At 41.7% G+C, this 18,942-nt stretch overlaps 1 protein-coding gene across 4 annotated transcripts; it reads left to right on the forward strand.

Annotated features, from left to right (window-relative positions):
* Positions 1 to 254: 254 nt before the first annotated feature.
* Positions 255 to 18,602, forward strand: LOC125742715 (myosin light chain kinase, smooth muscle-like). Of its 4 annotated transcripts, none has more exons than XM_049014965.1 (14): positions 255 to 382; positions 3,577 to 3,748; positions 9,334 to 9,461; positions 9,580 to 9,733; positions 9,960 to 10,271; positions 10,575 to 10,671; positions 11,623 to 11,826; positions 13,910 to 14,127; positions 14,405 to 14,528; positions 15,264 to 15,416; positions 16,304 to 16,433; positions 16,542 to 16,629; positions 17,041 to 17,181; positions 17,940 to 18,602. In XM_049014965.1, the coding sequence occupies exons 1-14, from the start codon at positions 362 to 364 to the stop codon at positions 18,143 to 18,145; spliced, it is 2,148 nt and encodes a 715-aa protein (XP_048870922.1). In that variant the 5' UTR covers positions 255 to 361; the 3' UTR covers positions 18,146 to 18,602. The 4 variants fall into 4 exon arrangements, with proteins under 4 accessions (XP_048870922.1, XP_048870924.1, XP_048870925.1 ...); XM_049014967.1 differs by lacking the exon at positions 255 to 382 and adding an exon at positions 453 to 656; XM_049014968.1 differs by lacking the exon at positions 255 to 382 and adding an exon at positions 3,144 to 3,253.
* The last annotated feature ends 340 nt before the right edge of the window (positions 18,603 to 18,942 follow it).

An 18,942-nucleotide genomic window follows, 5' to 3' on the forward strand; every position in this document is an offset into this window, starting at 1 on the left:
CAGATTTTCCCTTTAATGAAAAACAAGTAAATATCAATTTCGTTCCAGATGGCTACTTAATTATGTAGTTTGCAGTGTACAGAAAAATACATATGCCTTAATAGGAAGATACACGCATAGCTATTTATCCATTCGGTTACATATAATTTAAACAGTGAATCTTGAATAATAAAAATTCAAGCAAAGGTAAACCAAATCTTAGGGTTTGAGAGCTACCTAAGTACAATCTGACACATTATATTACTTCAATATATTCTGAAGTACATTCATTTGCAGAATCATATCTAATTGCCCCAATTATAAAACAAAAGTGTCGGTTGAATGCAATTAACTTGGGATTGGGTGCCAACGCAAAAACAAGATGGAGCCTCTTTCCGTAGAAGTGAGTTTATACACTGTGTTTCTGGGAATTAGCGGTATAGGTGTATATGGCATTGAAATGTTTTTATAAACCAGATTGAAATAACTTGTGAAATGATGTTTTAATACAAGTATGAACGTTATCCTTTCAAATACTTTGATCCAGTGCTTAATTTAAAAGTGAATTTTACGTGGGTTAATTCAACGAATAATTTATAATTTAGCAGAAACGTTAAGTCTGCCACCAGTTGGGCGAGTAATGAGGATACGTCTTCACATAGGATACCAATATGCCGGTATTATTTCTAATTCCCTAATCATTTGTGAATTATGCTACTTCATATACGTAATGAGGCTGTTATTTTATCAGCATTTATACGTACCTTCATTTAAACGCTTGCATTCTTTTGAACACTCGATGTATGATGGTTATAGCCATGAACCATAAATAATCGCTTTGTTAAAATTTGATCCTTCAGGCGAGGAACATGACAGCACATGTGTACAACATTAAATTGTCTCAAAGCGCTTTGCATTATCCCTACCCAAAGCTGTGTGGGCTGTTTCAGGGTAATTATCAGCGTAATATATGGTCAGTGGTGGGCAATGCTTTTTCCTGTTAGAAATAAGACTGCTCTAGCAGAATCGTGGAGAATATAGCAGGACTTTGAGCGAGGAACAGAAGCATTTCCCTGCTTTGCTCTAACCCTCTTCTTAAAATTTCCCCCTGTTCAGAATGTCTTCCTGTTTTGTATTTCTAAACAGCTGTTTCTTCTGATAAGTTCCAGTGTTATGGCCTTTCCGGTATCCAATGTGACGCAAAACCACTTAACTCGGCATGTAAGCTTTAACTTTTGAAGTGACTGTGACTCTGTGAGTAAGATCCCGAACTGATCCAGCAAAATATCTAGTTGTTTGAATGTCAGTTATACGGCTAAAATTGGTAATTGTTAGAATTTGTTTATTCTAACGAGAGCACTGGTTATAATAAAAATGACAGGCACACCGGGGTCTGCTGATATGAGATCTGATTAGGCCTCTTATAAATGTCTACATTCTCTGCGGTGTCTTAGGATATTTCTGGTGGCAAAACCTTCCAGGTGCCAGATATTTATAAAGATCTGTGGCACATAGTTTTTCAATGCAGTGCCAAATGACTTCTAGATGCAACAGATCTATATTAATACTATGCAGAATCTGGTTGCAAGACAGTGAAAACCAGTGGAGTTATCATTTTTTTGAAAATTAAAAATTCTTCATTCCATTGATGTTTAATAATTTGGTTAAAACATTCCACAACGACTATTTACATGGATACATGTTGCAAATTATCCTTAAGGTTTCTTGGATGTTCAGTACAAATTTCAGTCCAGTGAAAAATACACAATTGCTGACCCTGAGAATACACATACAAAGAATCGCAAAAAAAAAAGTGGAGGGCCAAATTTTAAAAATTCATAATCAAAAAAGCTATTCGTAGTAGAGCTATAGAATTTTGCAGAGTTCCATAAATTTAATGGAATTTTCACAGTTTTTTCTTCAAGGAAATCCATGACATGAACTGGGAAGTCTGGATGAGTTGCTGTGGAATGGTCCTTTATTGCAGTAGGCGAAATTGCTAATTGCCTGGTATATTCCCTTTAGAATGGTTCCTTAAGTTTCCATAGATGACGAGGTTATCTCTGCTCACTTTGTCTTTTGAAACCTCTTGTCATGTGTCCTTGACATGTAACCCTAATATGGAAGTACAGAATAGTGCTGTAATGTTCAGTTATGCTGTTTTTTTTAACATGGAAGCTAGACCTTTAACTAAATTGCTAGTGTGAGCTCTGAATCTAAAACTAGTTACTTACGTCAGACCTCATAAACTGTAGGGTTTGCTGGAATTTTATTCCCTCTGTGTTTTTAATTAGATGTGACCAATTGGTTGAGCTTTGTCTGAAGGAATCTTCAAAAATGAAGTTCAGCCAAATGTATTAAGTTCAACGAATCATTCAGGGTCTTCTGAAATGCAAACATTTTCAAAATTTGCTTCTAACGCAAAACATCTAAAATTGTGAAGCAATTAAGGTGTGTATTTGCAAATTTGGACAGATCTATCATAATCTTATTAAGCATTTCTAACTGTATTAATCTCAAATATTGGGTTAACAGCTGTAGATGTAGTATAATACTGGCTAATTAAAATTTTAGCTGGATCTACAAATGGATATATCTGCAGTTTTTGGCATTGCAGCTCTAAGATAGATAGTCACCTGGAGTTTTTTTTTTCTTTCCATCAAGTCTAGAGGCTTGTGATGATTGCTGGGTTTTTGGGGCCAAAATCACAAATGCAGGTTGTCTGGTATGGAAACAAGTGCTGACATGACGTCCTTCCATGCTCAAGCCAAATTCCTGCATACAATGAAAGAAATACGGGAGCAGTTGGTGTAGCAGAATGTGGTTATACTACCCTTTCCTGTCAGGCTTGTTCAGAATTTTCTCGTAAATCTGCTGTGACTTTTATGAAAGGTAGGGCAAAATTCTACAGCAGTGTTTCTGAACTGGTGGGTCGAGACCCCCATAAACAAATATTATAGTCTCCACTCACCCACCCATCCTGAATTTAGATTGTGTGGTTCTAAAGTAGCGATTTGAAGTGGTTCAGTACTAATTAATCTTAAATGTCGTGTTAATGAGAGCTCCTCTGATGCTGGAGCTTTTAGTGCGTGGGCTTATCAGTGTGACCACTGCAATGTGGACTTTCTCGTGATGCTAATAGAAGAACATTAAACTGTCACTTGAGCAAAGCTTTGGGTTCATTTTTCTCACCCCCCCACCCACTTGCTGAAAGTGTTGCATGGCTACAGCCTTGCACAGCAGAAGTGTCCTACCATGCACCTAGAGATTGCAGGTATGGAGAAGCCAGCCTGTCTGTAAGATCTTTAGATTTTACCACACTGTTTATTTACTTGCTTTTCTTCTGCGAAATGACCGATAAATGTGTAAGCAGCCCTGCAGCAGCCTGTGGAGCAGATAGTGTGAAAGGGCTGTGAAGGGTGAAGGGTGAACAGGGGCTGTGCAGAGCGGGAAGCGAATGGGCAATTTAGAGAGCTGCAGACGGAGCAGAACTGCACAGTCGGGGGAAGGGGGCAGTAGGAAGCAGTTGTGTATGATAGCAGGACTGGACGTGCTCCATATTTTACTGTGTCAAAAGGATTCGCCTCATTCCTACAGACGAATATGAGCAGCGGCTGCAGCCTGGAGAAGACGTATGTGTCCACTTTCAAGATTGAGCTGAAGTGTTCGGGCAGGAATAAAGATGACAGCCCTGGGGAGGTGTTGAGGAACGGGTCGCTTTCCAGGACGTCTGTACCTGAAGGCAGGATGGAAAAGATGCATGAAGCAGGTACTTAAATAGTCTGTTCATTTTGATACTACTACGGTACTGAGAGCACAATGTGGTGTGGGTGGGAAAAATATCTTTTTATTTCCTCTAGCTGTGAAGTACATAGTAAAACTTAAAAAAATATTAAGGCTTTTTTGTTCTGGTTAATTTTACGGTTTATTTGAGCTTTTCTCTCCAGAGTTTTTCCAGAGGTGTGTAAGTTCAGTTGCAGATATGTGACTGTGTATATTAACCAACATTCTAACTAATTTACCCGATTATGACATTAATTATAACAACTTGACATTCATTAAAATGTTGCTTGTCCTTTGTGAATTTTGGTTGTGGATCACACAAGCCCAGGAACTACTTTCAAGTTTTCTGAGAAACACCTTTTTTAAGAACCATGCAGGCGGGGGACAGCTGGATTTAGTTGGTATGAATCAGAGCACTGGGGGCAGGGTGGGGGGGTAAATCTTCTGAAGCCGATATTAGTGCAGAATTCTCCCCCTCTACTCAGCTCCCTTCTCCCCTCCATATTTGTGATCTTTCTGACACTGGATGGTGTTGCCATTATGACAGCAGTAGTGACATTATGCAGACATGTCCGCAGCTTCTCTCATATTTCATATTTAATGGAAATATTGGCTTCCTGATTAACAGTTTTACTCTCTTCTCTGCATTCTTTTCACAATTTACATTTTTCTCGGTGCTATAAACTTCCTTCCCTGAAGCCTGGTTTGTGTTAAAACAGTTTCCTGTAGTATTTCTTCCTGTTTTTAATTTTGTCCCAACCCCCCAGGCAGACACAGAACATCCGGCATGGATCATAGAGTCCCAGTCGTATGGATATATCCGTAGGAACTAGACAAACATATTGCGAAATTCACAAAATCAAACCTCTCAACAACCAGTCCCTCCTGTGTGGGATTTCTTAAACTGTAAAATGAAATATAATAGAAACATGCTTCATTTCAGCATTTTAAACTTCAAACTTCCAGTCCATCACTTTTCATAATCTTTTTTTAACCTTTAAGATACATCTGCAGTAACATTTTTATACCTGAAGCCTGATTTACTTGACCCATGTATCAAAAATTAGTTTTCCTGCTTATATTGTTCTAGCATGTGCATGATTAGGAGGGGATAGCTAGAAATGCTGAGCTGGGGGGGGGGGGGGGTGGTCATTCACCCACCGTGATAGAAATTGCTGAGTAGGGGTCCCCCTAGTAGAATTTTTTGCATCAGAGAGGCTCCTGTAAAATGCCGGAGCTCCAGAATTTGCCAGGATATCCAGGTTCCTCCTACATCCCTAAGTGATTGCTTTAGAAAAAGTGATTTAGAAATCACTTTTGAGGAAGAAAGTTCCTAAATTTTGGGCCGCATGTGTGTAAGAGTGTCCTGCCTTGTGTCCGGGCAGTCCTGCATGTGCCTTGTTTTGGGACAGAGTCCAGGTTCACCCAGACTCCACGTTGCATAAACGATTCTGGTAGATGATAGTCAGGAAGCTCTTGCATAACTTTTTATACACACTGGTGATATTTTAAGATGTGGAGTGAAAGACGTGCAATGAATGAATGATCTGAAACGGCAGCGTAAGTAGGGCTGAGTACCGAAGTCTGGCGCCAAAGATGGCAGCAGTTCCTATGTGATCGGATTGTACCGAACCACATGGCAACATAGATTACAGTGCCTTAGCCACTTAAATGCCTGACCTGTTTAAATATTTGCCCTCTGGTACTCGGGCAACAGAAGCATCACTGCACCCTGCATACCATCGCTATCGGGCATTACACGCTCCGTTGTGATACATTAATATAGTCCTATTGTTTAATTTTAAGTTCAAATATGCAGTAGAAATTTCAAACATTCTTCATGAAAAATGTCAGCCGTTGTTTGTCTTGTGCTTTTACTTGATGTTCACCTTTGTTTTCGGCTTTTGTTTATTAAAAGTACCAGTTCGGGCACTATTTTGACACAGGCAAAAGAGCCATTTTAGTACCAGTACTGGGGGGGGGGGGACAAACGATAGCCAACCCTAAGCGCAAGTATATCCAAGGAATTGCATAATCCTATAATCTTAAACATGTACAGCTAACATTTGAAAGGTGCCGTAAAAGTGATTTTATGTTGTCGTGTGTCACTTTAAAATGTAGTTTGTGGTGTGAAAAAACAGGAACAAGAAGGAAATCACATGGTGGCCAACTTTCAGTTTCGTTTTATTATTAATATGTTCACATGTTCCCATGGGAATGACATTTATAATGCAGTGTAGGGACTCAAAAACTATAGCTTTCATTATTTTATTATTCCAGATTATCCAACCCAGACATTAAAACTATGAAACATTCATAGTTCAAAGTTCATATTTTGTGGCTCTGATAGGCTGAGAGTTATGCCTGTATTAAGAGTGCTTCATCCGAAAGGGTTTAGATGACCCATTTGCATTATGAAGGTGCACTGAATGTTCTATGAACGCAGTATAAATGCATTATGAAAATGCAGTTAATGTAAAGTTTTACCAAATACAACATGGATTTTCTGAAATAATGCCCACATTTTAATCAATCTACTTTTAGCCAATTTGCATTAAACTTTGCATGAAACATCATTAAACTTGTCCAAATGTTTTTGTCTAAAAGTTAGCAAATGCAGAAACTTCAGTGTAGGGAAGGAGAACAAACTTGGAAAAAAATAATGAATCTTGACTTTTATTTGCAGGAACTGCACATCTAGCTCTGCAATAGTTGCAACGCTTGTAGTGAGCCTGGTGTGTGCTGCAAACCGTGTTGAGATCGCCATTCTTTGGTCATTTTTAATGTCCAGGTGTGTCCTGCTAAATCATCGACTAACATACCTGATGTAATTAGTAAACAGTCTTGGACATCTTGCTCTGACAGAATCTCTCGCCTTGTCAAAAAGCTCTTTCATTAAATATCTTGACCAGTCGTAAATGTACCTTGTGATGATATTGTTTAACGCTGGGAGAAGTTCAGGTATACTTGGTTGAAATCATATCAATAGCTGCAGGAAGAATGAATTCCTCAGCTGTAGTGGGGGGCTTTTTACACCGGGAATCTCAGTATGCTACCTTGTAGGAGGCAAACTGAGCATCTGAACATGCTGTTTTAATGAATTGATTTTGATGAGTATGGCAATTTTGCAGTTTTCTGAAGTCATCTGGTTTGTCTTTGTGCTCAGTGTAAAGTATCTAAATGGCATCTCAGTTTCTTTGGCTTCAGACTGCCAGTGGGTAACACAAAGCACTGTGGTCTTCCTTCTCTATTAGCCATAGTACTTGTGAAACTAAGGGAGGGGTATACCTCACATTCTCATGTGTTTGTTTTTGGAGCTCATAGCAGTCGAGGTTTGTTCGGCATCTGGTTTACATCTTGTCACAAACTTCTGCATGCGTCTCTAGTAAATCAAACCTTGGCTTCTTTTGTAGTGTCAGGCTTATCATAGGGATCTCCTCTCCTGCTGTCTTTTTGAAGAGTCTTACTGAGATCCACAGCAGGGCTAGAGCCACCCATCCCTCCAGCAGCAAGACGTCTCCTTTAAATAGCAGCTGGTGAGAATCTACTACCCAGGGGTCTTTGAATCCTTCATAGGAAACAAGCGATGGCTACAGCTTTGGTTTGCATTGAGAAGACTGGTGGACATTAGCATGGTTGATAGGATACAGTCACTGTTACAGTAACGGATTTACCTATGCATCCCCATGCATCCTTAGCTTCTCCTGATTCCAGGTGATTCCATTGACCCACCATAGGCTACAGTTCTAGAACATTTATAGCATTCTGCGCTGTGATATGTGTTGGAAAGCATGCAAATTTTTACAAAATGTTTGCCCAGGCCTGGTGAAGGTTGGCAGAAGCTCTCTCTCTCCGTCTTTGGAAATGCTTCTCCTGCACGGAAAGGACAGTTTCTTTGACATGCTAATTGATGCCATAGCAGAAAAGCCCAAGGCTCCACCTCAGTCATTTGATAGCCTTACAACAACTCGGGAGGGGGGGGGGGTTTCCAACTCAAGTCCTGGAGAGCCACAGCCCTGCACATTTTAGGGTTTCCTTTCGTTTAACACACTACTTCACGAGAGTTAGAGACCCCTGAGTTAACTCATAATTACTGAGACTTCCTAGAATGGAGGAGAGACAACTCGGAACATTCTAATCCTCAACAGGAAGGTCTTGGAACTGGTGGCTTTATGTGTCTTTATTGTTTTTATTTTGATTGATTCAGGCCAGATGCTGCTAAATGAGAAGCCAGCATTAGTCATTAATTACATTCTAGAGTATTGTCCTTAGCACTGCTGAGATATTTAGAGCCCTCTTACATTTATAAATGGATTCTCCAAATCAATTACCTGTCTGTATTATGGCAGCCTGGTTTAGTAAATAATATCACTCCAGTAAGTCTGGATTATAGCAGTAGCTTAATTTTGTATGGTTTAATTGGTACTGACATCTGCCACAAATCTACATGTCCCCATGTAACTCTTGGCTGCTTTTGGGTAGTTACGTTAAAATTTATATGACCTTTGTGTCATTCTGTGCAGACTCACACAATGTGTTCTTAAAATCCCAAATATGAGGGTGGAGTGGTAAAACTGATTTTAAACAATGTGCCAGTTTCCATATGAAGGATAAACCAGTTTTCAGTTTTAATGATCGTTTTATTGTGCAGAGACTGCGTTCATCAATGTAGCTTTGGTTGCTATGGTAGAGTTTTACCTATCTAATCATTAAGCACTAATAAGTGATTATGAACAAGTAGAATACAGCCTTAGGTCAAACAAGTAAAACAGAACTTCTGTATTTGCATAATGATTGCCAAAGGAGCAATAGCTGCAAATTCAGTTAAATGAGAGTCTACAATTAATGCTGACTTGTAACATTGAAGGAAAGCATGTTGCATTTCACACACTTACTGCTCCCCATATGAGGTTTCCTGGGAATCTGCGAGGTTAACTTGGCTGTGATACATGGCCCTTTGTTTCTGCTGAATGTCCTGACAAGAGCTTTCCAACGTCAAGATATTGAAGAGGTTTCCATTAAGCTGCACTGAATGTGATCCTTACACAGCTGTGCTGTAAACATAGGGTTCCGGAATTCCAGATTAAGCTTCAGCGCCAAAAGTACATATTCTGCAGGTGCAATTCATTATATTCAGTTTTTAATATTTAATATATCCCCAGTTCCAGCTGTGGATTCAACGTGAGTTGTGGACATGTCTTGCATCTTGTTTCTCAGAATCTAAACCAGTTAGAAATACCACCACCCTTGTGATGCCGTTTGACAGAGAGATAAGTTCAAGTTTGCTAGCTATTGATTCATTAATCATGGTTGAAACTATATCAATTGCAGAAAGAAGAATATTTACGTAATCCTAATGTAATCCTAATGTAATCCTAATGTAATCTTAAACAGTACTGTGTTATGTCCCATTCTGAACAGCAATGATGAAACCTTCATGATACTATGTTGACATGTGAGAGCTGGGAAATTCTCACTGCATTCAGGTCTAATTCCCTGATGTGTAGCACATACAATAATCGAGTGTGCTCTTGCTCTGCTGTGATCTTTCCCGGTCTTGATCTCCTTCAGTACCTCTGCTGAGCTTTGAGAAAACCCCGCAGTCCGTGGAGGTCAGGATCGGAGAAGCGGTACGGCTGCAGTGTACCTTCAAAAGCAGCTTCCCCGTGGCCTGCTGCTGGATGCACAACAAACATCAGGTGCTGTTGTTTCACCTTGTGGTTTACATGATGTACCTGCACAGTACACCAGATCGCCATGTCTGTCTGCCAGGATATAAGGAATGACGTCAGTATATGTGCATGTCTTTATCTAAAGGTTGTAAGCGGACCTCGAATCAAGATGGAGAGCAGTAATCAAGGAAGTGAACTAGTGATTTCTGAGGCCGACCTAGTCGATGCCGGAAGCTATACAATTGTGGTGCGTAACCAGAGAAACTCCATCCAACACAGAGTCTCCCTCAGCGTTGTAGGTGAGTGTGTCCTACAGTATGATGACCATCCTGATAATCTGCTTTGGGTTACGTACTATCAGCTGTTTTTACGTGAGCAGGATAAACATGTAGCTAGTTTGACCATCAAACACATATACAATTGCTGGATTCTAAGATGTATGCCAAGGTTTGTAGTGTAGGTGGCGTTTTTGCCATGATTTTCATTTGGAATCCCCACCACCCCCCACCCCCTATTCTCATCCAGACCACCCCCAGCCCCCTGCATCTTCTCCACTTGTGTCCCAGCTCTCTTCCAGCTCTCTAGTCTTGTCCTGGTCAGGCCCTAGTTATGATGGGGGTGCTGCAGTCACTGGTTATGTGGTGGAAGTAAGGACGGAAAGCTCAGAGCATCCTGGAGACTGGACCGAGCTGACTGGCTGCTGTACAAGTACTTCATACCGGGTGCAGACAGGATTGGAGCCCAACAGGAAATACCGCTTCCGTGTGAGGGCCTACAACAGAGCAGGGGTCAGTGAACCTAGCCAAGAGTCTGACACTATCAAGATGGACACCACAGGTAAAATGCTCCTATTATCTATGTGTGGTTGTGAAAGATGCTTGGATTGTCATGCCGTCTTTGCAAGATGAATGCTCGGAATGGGGTGTGCTCCAGTGGCTTATCCCATGTTGGTATGCATCTCTGTCGGTCATCTGCTAGTCTGATCCTCCTTCAGTAACTTCTCAGAGAACCAGTATTCCAGTGAGGTTTATTGATGGTTTTCTTCTTGTTGTGTCGGGGGCACCAAAGCTGCCTTGTAGCCAAGCTTGCTGCCCAGTGCGCTTGCCTACTAACAATGCCTCCATTTCATGTTTGCTCAAGGGGAGCCACAGGAGAAGGTTCAGTCACACGTGGATGTCGCCATCGACGAGAAGCACAAAGTGTCCGACCACTACACTGTGATGGAGAGGCTGGGAGTGTAAGTATTGCCCTGTGTCCAGCACTATCGAAGGATGGGGGACTCAATAAGAGTCATTTATTCCTGTCACTTTTTAGGTGCTCCCAAACTATGCGCTTATCTAGCCTTTAAGTTGCTGGTGTGGAAACTATGGCCTGGATGGTCTAACTTGGATGTGTCTTGATGTGTGCTAATCCTTGCCTCTTTCTGTGAGCTTATGGCTGTCATCTGCTGAATTAATTCACAATGGTATGCATTTCTATTAAAAGAAAACAACATTTTTTGGCAAAGTAAAGGATCAGTCAGAGGTGATATCAGGGCATGGATCCTCTGGGAGATTCTGAGGGGTCAGCAATAGAATTGGTAATAAAACTGGGTGACCCTACGGTGAGATTTTGTCAGGGGACCCAGAATTGAGACCAGTTATACCGGGAAGCAAGGATATTTTGTCAGCAGTGTGGTATTTAACCATACAGGGTGTTTATGCTACCCTTACACCTATACAGGCAGCTTCTTGTCAGTGGAATTTTCCTGATAGGCATCTAACCATGACCACCAGAATGGACTGAAAAGCAATACTCTATACAAAAGGTAGCTTGAGAATCTTGAATAGTATCTGTTTTGTTCAGTGGGCTTTATCTCAGTATATTGTGCTTTCTATGTAAAATTTCTTACATTTAAATTTTAAGCCATAATTTTGCGTGACTTAATAGTTGGGAAAACAAGGTTGCCTGTGCCAGTTTCTCAGAATGAGTGCCTTTCAATATCTAACTGTACAATTGGACCAAGTGTAAAATTTGCAAATTAGCTTATCTTTAGATAAATGCATGTTTCCGAAAGCATTAACATTAATGCTTAAATCGATTAGTTAATAAATGTAACTTTTCAGTGGTGTGGCCGCTGTATGTTTTTGTCGTGTTAGCATGAAGGAAATACGCAGAAGTTCTAAGTTGTCTGTCCTCCTCACTGCAGCGGGAAGTTTGGCCAAGTTTTCCGGCTGATCCAGAAGGAGACGGCCCAGGTGTGTGCTGGGAAGTTCTACAAGGCCCGCTTGAAAAAGGACAGGGAGGCCGCACGCAAGGAGATTGAGCTCATGAACTACCTGCATCACCCCAAGCTGGTGCAGTGCCTGGGTGCCTATGAGAGCCGCTCCGAGATGGTCATGGTGATGGAGTTGTGAGTGAAGGCGTTTTTTTGTTATTACTTTCTAATAGACTGAAAAACATTGATTTCATATCCTGAAATCGGTGCTCATTATGGTATGTAGAGAGGGGGGGCTTCAGTGGAAAGTGTGGTGGCCTCCTGAGTTTGGGACTGTAACAGCACTGCGATGCTGGTTCTGTATGTATGTGCTTTATCTTCTCCTTGTCTGTGTGTAGGTGACTCTGGCCACTCCAGTCATCTCGCATGATACATGAAGTACAGTTAGGTGAACTCCTGTCTCTGGAAATGCAGCCATGATGGACTTGGCACCACACCACCCGCAGTTAGCTTCAGAGGGATTACCTAGCCTAAGCAGGTTTGGGTCTGCCCAGTACTTGGATGGGAGACCAGCTAAGAAAGCTGGGTTGCTGCTGGTCAACAGGTTAGCGCGCCCTGTGATCTTTGTGGATCCCAGTGCAGTGACAGAGGCACGGCACTGTAAAAATGGTGCTGTCATTCAGATGAGATGATAAACCGAGGTCCGGACTCTCTGAGGTCATAAAAGATCCCTGGGCCTCCTTTGAAAGAGTCGGGGTGATACTGCAATGTCCTGGCTAAAAATTTCTCACTGTGGCCTTTGTCATATCTGGCCTCCTGAACATCCCCTACATCTAACTGGTGAATTCTCTCCTGCCCCTTCAGCGCCTTAGCTACTGTGTTGTGAGCGTACTGGCGCAGAATGGCTGCTGTCATATCATTCAGGTGGATGTTGCACAGTGGTGGTGTTTCAAATGCCCCCTCATTGGGTCTGAAAGGTGCTTTGGGTGTCTTGAAATGCGCTAATGATGTTCATTGATTCACTCATTCATTATATCCTATCTTGCGTGGTCCCTGCCTAGTTTACTGTGCTTCCTGGAATTGGCTCCTACTGTATCTTGCTATGACCCTGTTTTGGAAGATCACGGGGTAGATGTATATACAGTTAGGTCCATATATATTTGGACATTGACACAAGTTTTACTATTTTACCTGTTTACTGAAATATATTCCAATTGAAGTTATACAATGGGCATGGACATAAAATGCAGACTGTCAGATTTCATTTTAGAGTATTCACGTTCAAATTGGACGAAGGGTTTAGAAGTTTCAGCTCGTTAACATGTGCCACCCTCTTTTTAAAGGAGCCAAAAGTAATTGGACAATTCACTTAAAAGCTATTTCATGGACAGGTGTGGGCAATTCCTCCATTCTTTCATTATCAGTTACGCAGATAAAGTCCTGGAGTTGATTTGAGGTGACTTGTTTGCACTTGGAAGATTGAGTTGTGAACATACAACATGCGGTCAAAGGTTCAGAGACATCATGTCTGCTCAGATTGACTGGGTGACATTTCATAATACAGATGACCCAAAACATAGAGCAAAAGCAACCCAGGATTTTATTAAAGCAGAGAAGTGGAACTTTCTTGAATGGCCAAGTCAGTCACCTGATCTCAGCCCCATTGCGCATGCATTTCACTTGCTAAAGACTAAGCTACAGACAGAAAGACCCTCAAACAAACAGCAACTGAAAGCTGCTGCAGTAACGGCCTGGCAGAGCATTAAAAAGGAGGAAACCCAGCGTCTGGTCATGTGCATGAGTTCAAGACTTTAGGCAGTCATTGCCTGCAAAGGGTTTTCAACTAAGTATTAGAACTGAACGTTTTATTTGCAGTTATATTAATTTGTCCAATTACTTATGAGCCCCTGAAAGGAGGGGATTGTGTAGAAAGATTACTTTAGTTTCCCCACATTTTTATACAATGTTTTTGTTCTACCCACTGAATTAAAGCTGAAAGTCTGCAGTTCAACTGCATCTGACTTGTTTCTTTTAAAAATTATTGTGGTGATGTACAGAACTTAAACATTGAAAAACTTTGTCCAAATATTTATGGTGCTCACTGTAAAGTGAAAAGCATATGCGTACTGCTTCATATTTAGTCAACTAGTCTTGCATGATTAACACTTGAATGGCGTGTATTATGTGATAAAATTGGTCTTTTTAAATGGGAGGCCATTCCTAGGTCGGAATAAGCTCATGTATTCTGTGCCCTGAGAGCTTTACCCCATGTCTACAGCATTGCTGGTGGCGAGCTGTTCCAGCGAATTGTGGATGACAGCTTTGAGCACACGGAGTCCACCTGCATGCAGTACATGCAGCAGATCCTGGAGGGCGTCCAGCACATGCACCAGCAGAACATTGTGCACCTGGACCTCAAGCCTGAGAACATTGTGTGCGTCGACAGCACCGGCACCAGCATTAAGATCATTGACTTTGGACTGGCCAGCAAGCTGGGTAAGTACAGGAAGTCAGTACTACAGCTGTGTGACAGCCACACTATTCTGCCTGGTGGGAAAGCCAAAGACATCAATTCAGCACTATTTATAATGCAACAGAGCTCTATCTGAATTTTGCTCTTATGCTAGAGAGATTTTTCCTAGTTAAAGACAAAAGGTCAGTCATGTCTCGTTACATAAAGAACCTTTGGGCATGTGTACATATCATTTAACTAATAGCACTGGTGAGTGGTTTGGATTGCCTTAAATTGTCCACTTAACCTTTCATTTCACAGACCCCAAAACTCCCCTGAAGGTGATGCATGGAACACCTGAGTTTGTGGCCCCAGAGGTGATCAGTTTTGACCCAGTAGGCCTGGCCTCTGATATGTGGAGCATCGGGGTCATCTGCTACATTCTGTAAGGGCCTGGGCAGGTTCATATGTTCATCTATAGTTATTTTCTAAATGGGAAGATGTAATGAACAGACAAAAGTAAATCATTTGCACACATTTTGTTGCCAATCCTCCATTGTCTTGTCAGTTTATGGGACTGTAGTGCTGATGAACTTTGATTTCCGTGCATTGCTGTTTTCCAGTAAAGCCACAGTAGATTGGGAAGGAAACTGGAACAGGTTGAGGTCTGAGAGTCTTTGCATCCCATTCTTATGCTAGGCTGTTTATTTTGGGCAGCGTGGCTCAGTGGGCTAAGCCTCCATGCCTGTGATCAGAAGGTTGCCGGTTCAAACCCAGCCTCAGCACATCTGCGGGTCCTTAAGCCCCAGCATCCTGGGTGCTGCTACAGGTGGCCTGCCCTTCACAGCCAGCTTGCACTTACCTAAAAAGAGCAATTGTTTTCCTTTTGTTTCTGCCAACTACAGGTCATTGAGTTAAACTGAGCACTTAAATATTTTTCTCACCTTTTTATTGTAATAAAATCAGATGGGATGCATTTTTTTTTGCTAATTTTTACAGTTAAACTCAACTACATTAAGGTTTAAAATGATAGACAGAAGCATGGCCTTCAAAGAAGATGCTCTATGTGAATCATGTTTGCCTGAACCCCAAAGCAGAATTAGCTATTTTATAGGCCAGATGAATGCTGGTAGGAGTGAATTCTTGTGGTATCGTTCCATCTCCCCATCTCCCTTGGCAGTCTGAGTGGCGAGTCGCCCTTTCAGGGCGAAAATGACGCCGAAACACTGGCACTGGTCACTGGGGCGAAGTGGGAGTTTGATGAAGAGAGCTTTGAGGAGATTACCGATCAGGCTAAGGACTTCATCAGCAAACTGCTCAAGAAAAACAAAAGGTCAGTCATGTCTCGTCTAACTAGTGTTGCCCCTAACACAGTGCAGCTCTGAGAACCTAAATCTGAGCAAGGAAACGCCTGTCTGTCCGTGGCAGGATAATATACACTCAAAGTATGTCAGCTTAACGATTTTCAAAACCTCTCCTGAAGTCACCCCACTATTTGTGACAACCATCCAATGCACCCATGGATTTTTGGACTCCACCACTAGCATACCATGTCTGGCTAATCGATGCTTCGTTGAGTTATTTAGCTAATTAATTTAATGAGGTTATGTAAGACTAAGTGGTAAAATTCAACATGCATGAAATGGTTATGGTGCCCCTGAGGAGATGTTTGGGAACTGAAGTGATTCATCTAGACATCCAAGAAGATATCAGCAACTTTATGTAGAATAGAACAAATTCTCTGTTGTCATTATTTTGCATATGTTGTAATGATAGTGTTTTCCTGTTTGTTTTTCTGACCAAACATACACGTTCAACCCAGATATATAGCTTTAAACATTCTCTGTTCTTTTGTCCTGTGCATCACTTTTTATTACATGTAAACACCAGATTGCCTTGAAATTGCTTCAGTTTTCGGAAGCAGATAATCTCAATGTTGATGTTGCTAATTTAAAGGGAGCTGGAGCGGCTAACTGCAGCCCACCAGTAACATAACTGGGAACCCATGTGCTGGTCAAACAGCTGTGTTTATGCTGGTCAGCTCAGTCTGAACACTTGTTCATCCACTAAAAGCCCATCCAATGCCTTCAAACTAGCATTTGATGTAGCATCAGGCTCCACACACAGATAAAATTAAGATGCAGTTCATGGTTATTTAATATGGTAATTCATATCTGATGAACACATCTTTGGGGCTTGTTGCATCTGACTGTCACTCAGGCAGCGGATGTCATGTGAGCAGGCGCTGGACCACCCATGGATGAAAGACTTCAGCTCCGCAGTGCCCAGTACTGTGAAATCTCTCTCCAAAGAGAAAATGAAGAGATTCTTGGCCAAGCAGAAGTGGAAGGTTCATTGCCATTAACCTCACTTTTTAATGGAGATGGGTTTCGAATGCTGTCTAAACACAGGTTGGTTATTCTGACTTAATGATCCATCCCTGCATTTGCCCTTTTAGAAAACAGGGAAAGCCCTACTGGCTCTGAAGAGAATGGCCTTGCTGTCCAAGTCGGATGGGTCTGACTCCCCCACCAGCCCTGAGAGAGGTGGGGCTTGTCCGTCTATCACAGTGTACACTAGCTGGCAGACACGGCTCAGGCTACAATTGAATCTGGACCATGTGAATTTCCTTGGGCAAAAAATGGTTGAGAAGCCCTGGTCTATCACTTGACGGCCGTGTGTTTCGTACATTTGACTGTATCCTGGCCAGAACTGTATTCATTCATAGATTTTCTGGTGTGCAAGATGTGGAGATTGTACATTCACAGTTTATAACAGATTAATCAGAATTTTTTATTTATTTATCATATTTAATTCCCTCAAATTGCTGAATTTTAGTATTTGCATCCTGTTTTCACATCAATTGGATTTTTTATTTTATTTTTTTTTAAACAAAAATGTTTTTTAGACATCTGAAAATCTGGTAAAATGTATGCTGATCTCCTGGCTTCCCTTAGATTTAACCCGAAAGCAGGAAACGCATCTGGCTCTGCAGGCGCTGGAGGAGCAGCTGCAGCAGATGCCGCAGTTCTCCCAGATGCTGGTAGACCTGACCTCTGCACCCTGCACCGATGTCTGCCTTTCATGCCACATTAATGGTATGGTACTCCTTCCCTCTGCTGGCCAAACGTGGTATTGCTACACTTTCATTTGACAAAATGATACCTGAACACATGAGGCATGCAAAGTATTGTTGAGGGCAGGTGCTTTGGCGTAGGAATGCTTCTTGTTTAAGCAATTAACGGCCCACTTTGCTTATAGTAAGGCTTAAATGCTGGACAAGCTACTACCTTGGCTAGATAATCTCCAATTGTCCTCTGAGATACGGGTAATTCAGGCATGTTTGGCAGCAGCTTCAGGGTGTGACATGCCCTGCGATGTAGCATGGGACCCTGAAGAAAGACACCGAGGTTGCTAATGGTAACAATCCTTTATGTGAGAGAGCAATTTAATCCATGTGCCATTGCAGTCCCAGTTAGCAGGTATGATCCTCTAGTGAATGGCTGCAGTTTTCTGTCACACTCAAAGCGCTAAACTCCGGAATTTCTCATGGGAGAATGGTGGCAGGTCACAGCACTAAGATTCCTTAGCCCAGTATTTTGCAGATATCTGTGTTATTTGGCATCTGCTGAAATCGAGAGCTGTTGTTTTAAAGGATATAGAAAGTAATTCTTAGTTCTTGACAAAGTGTAGTATCTGCTTATAAAAGTGGATGCATATGATTGGCCATTGGAGCAGTTCCATTATAAGCTTTAATGTAAATGCAAACCGGGAAGTGTAGCACAGATTATTACACCTACTAGAAAAGCAGCCTGTCACAGTTGGATAATGTGCATTGTGTCCGTTCTCCACACAGGGTACCCTGAACCTGAGGTGCAGTGGCTGCTGGAGGGGACTCCATTAACGGAATCTCCCAGGGTGCACATGGAGTCGAGGGACGATGGCAGCTGCACCCTGGTCCTTTGCAGTCTGACCCTGGAGGATTCTGGGACGTATACCTGTAGAGCCACTAACAGCCTGGGGGTAGCCACAAGCTCAGCCAGGCTCACAGTAGAGAAATAGGCAAGGTATGGAAATACCCGAATATCATAACATTAAGTATTACGGGGTTCCCTACATCCCTTTGTACCGAATGCCAACAGATATGGGTGTTCAGTAGCCTTTTTACATTTAAAAATCTTCCCTCAGCTAGAAGCTGATTTATATTATGAGTCACGTCAGTCACCTAGGCTGCGAATTGTATTGTTTTGATTGACCATGCACTGTGACACACCAATGTGGAGCTCAGATAGGGGTCTCGCTCACCAGACTTGCATGGAGTACTTGGTTCTTTGATTGGCTTAACCAATGACACAACATTGTTTAAGGGTGACTTTAGTATTTTGAATTTGTATAACTTTTATTTGTATTAATTTTATGTGTGTTTTAGAACAGTGATATTCTGGTAATTTAGTAACTAGTAATACATTTTATTCTAAATATAATTGTGCACATAATAAAAATACTATATAAAAAGCGAGAGGCATGTCTTATTTTTGCTGAAGAAAGGAAGTAGTGCAACTCTGAAGAGCAACTTTCACAGAGATTGTTGTTTGGTTGCTCCTTTTTCTTGCTCTGTGTAAAGACCTGGGGGGATTTGCCATAAAGCAACTGAAAACTAGGGGCCCCATGAAGACGAAATTTCCAGGAGTTACATTTATGGATATAATATGGTCATTTAAACATGTTGTTTGCTTTTTTTAGCGAGTGTTCAGGACAAAGTTGACCCCCCGCAATCCCAGCTGTAATGGACTGTTCCTATTTTGAGCCATCATGCTGCTCATCTTTCTCCACACGCTAGATTCTAGTGGTACTGATTG

The sequence above is a fragment of the Brienomyrus brachyistius genome, chromosome 5 (genome assembly GCF_023856365.1).
Source record: "Brienomyrus brachyistius isolate T26 chromosome 5, BBRACH_0.4, whole genome shotgun sequence".
NCBI classification, from domain to species: Eukaryota; Metazoa; Chordata; class Actinopteri; order Osteoglossiformes; family Mormyridae; genus Brienomyrus; species Brienomyrus brachyistius.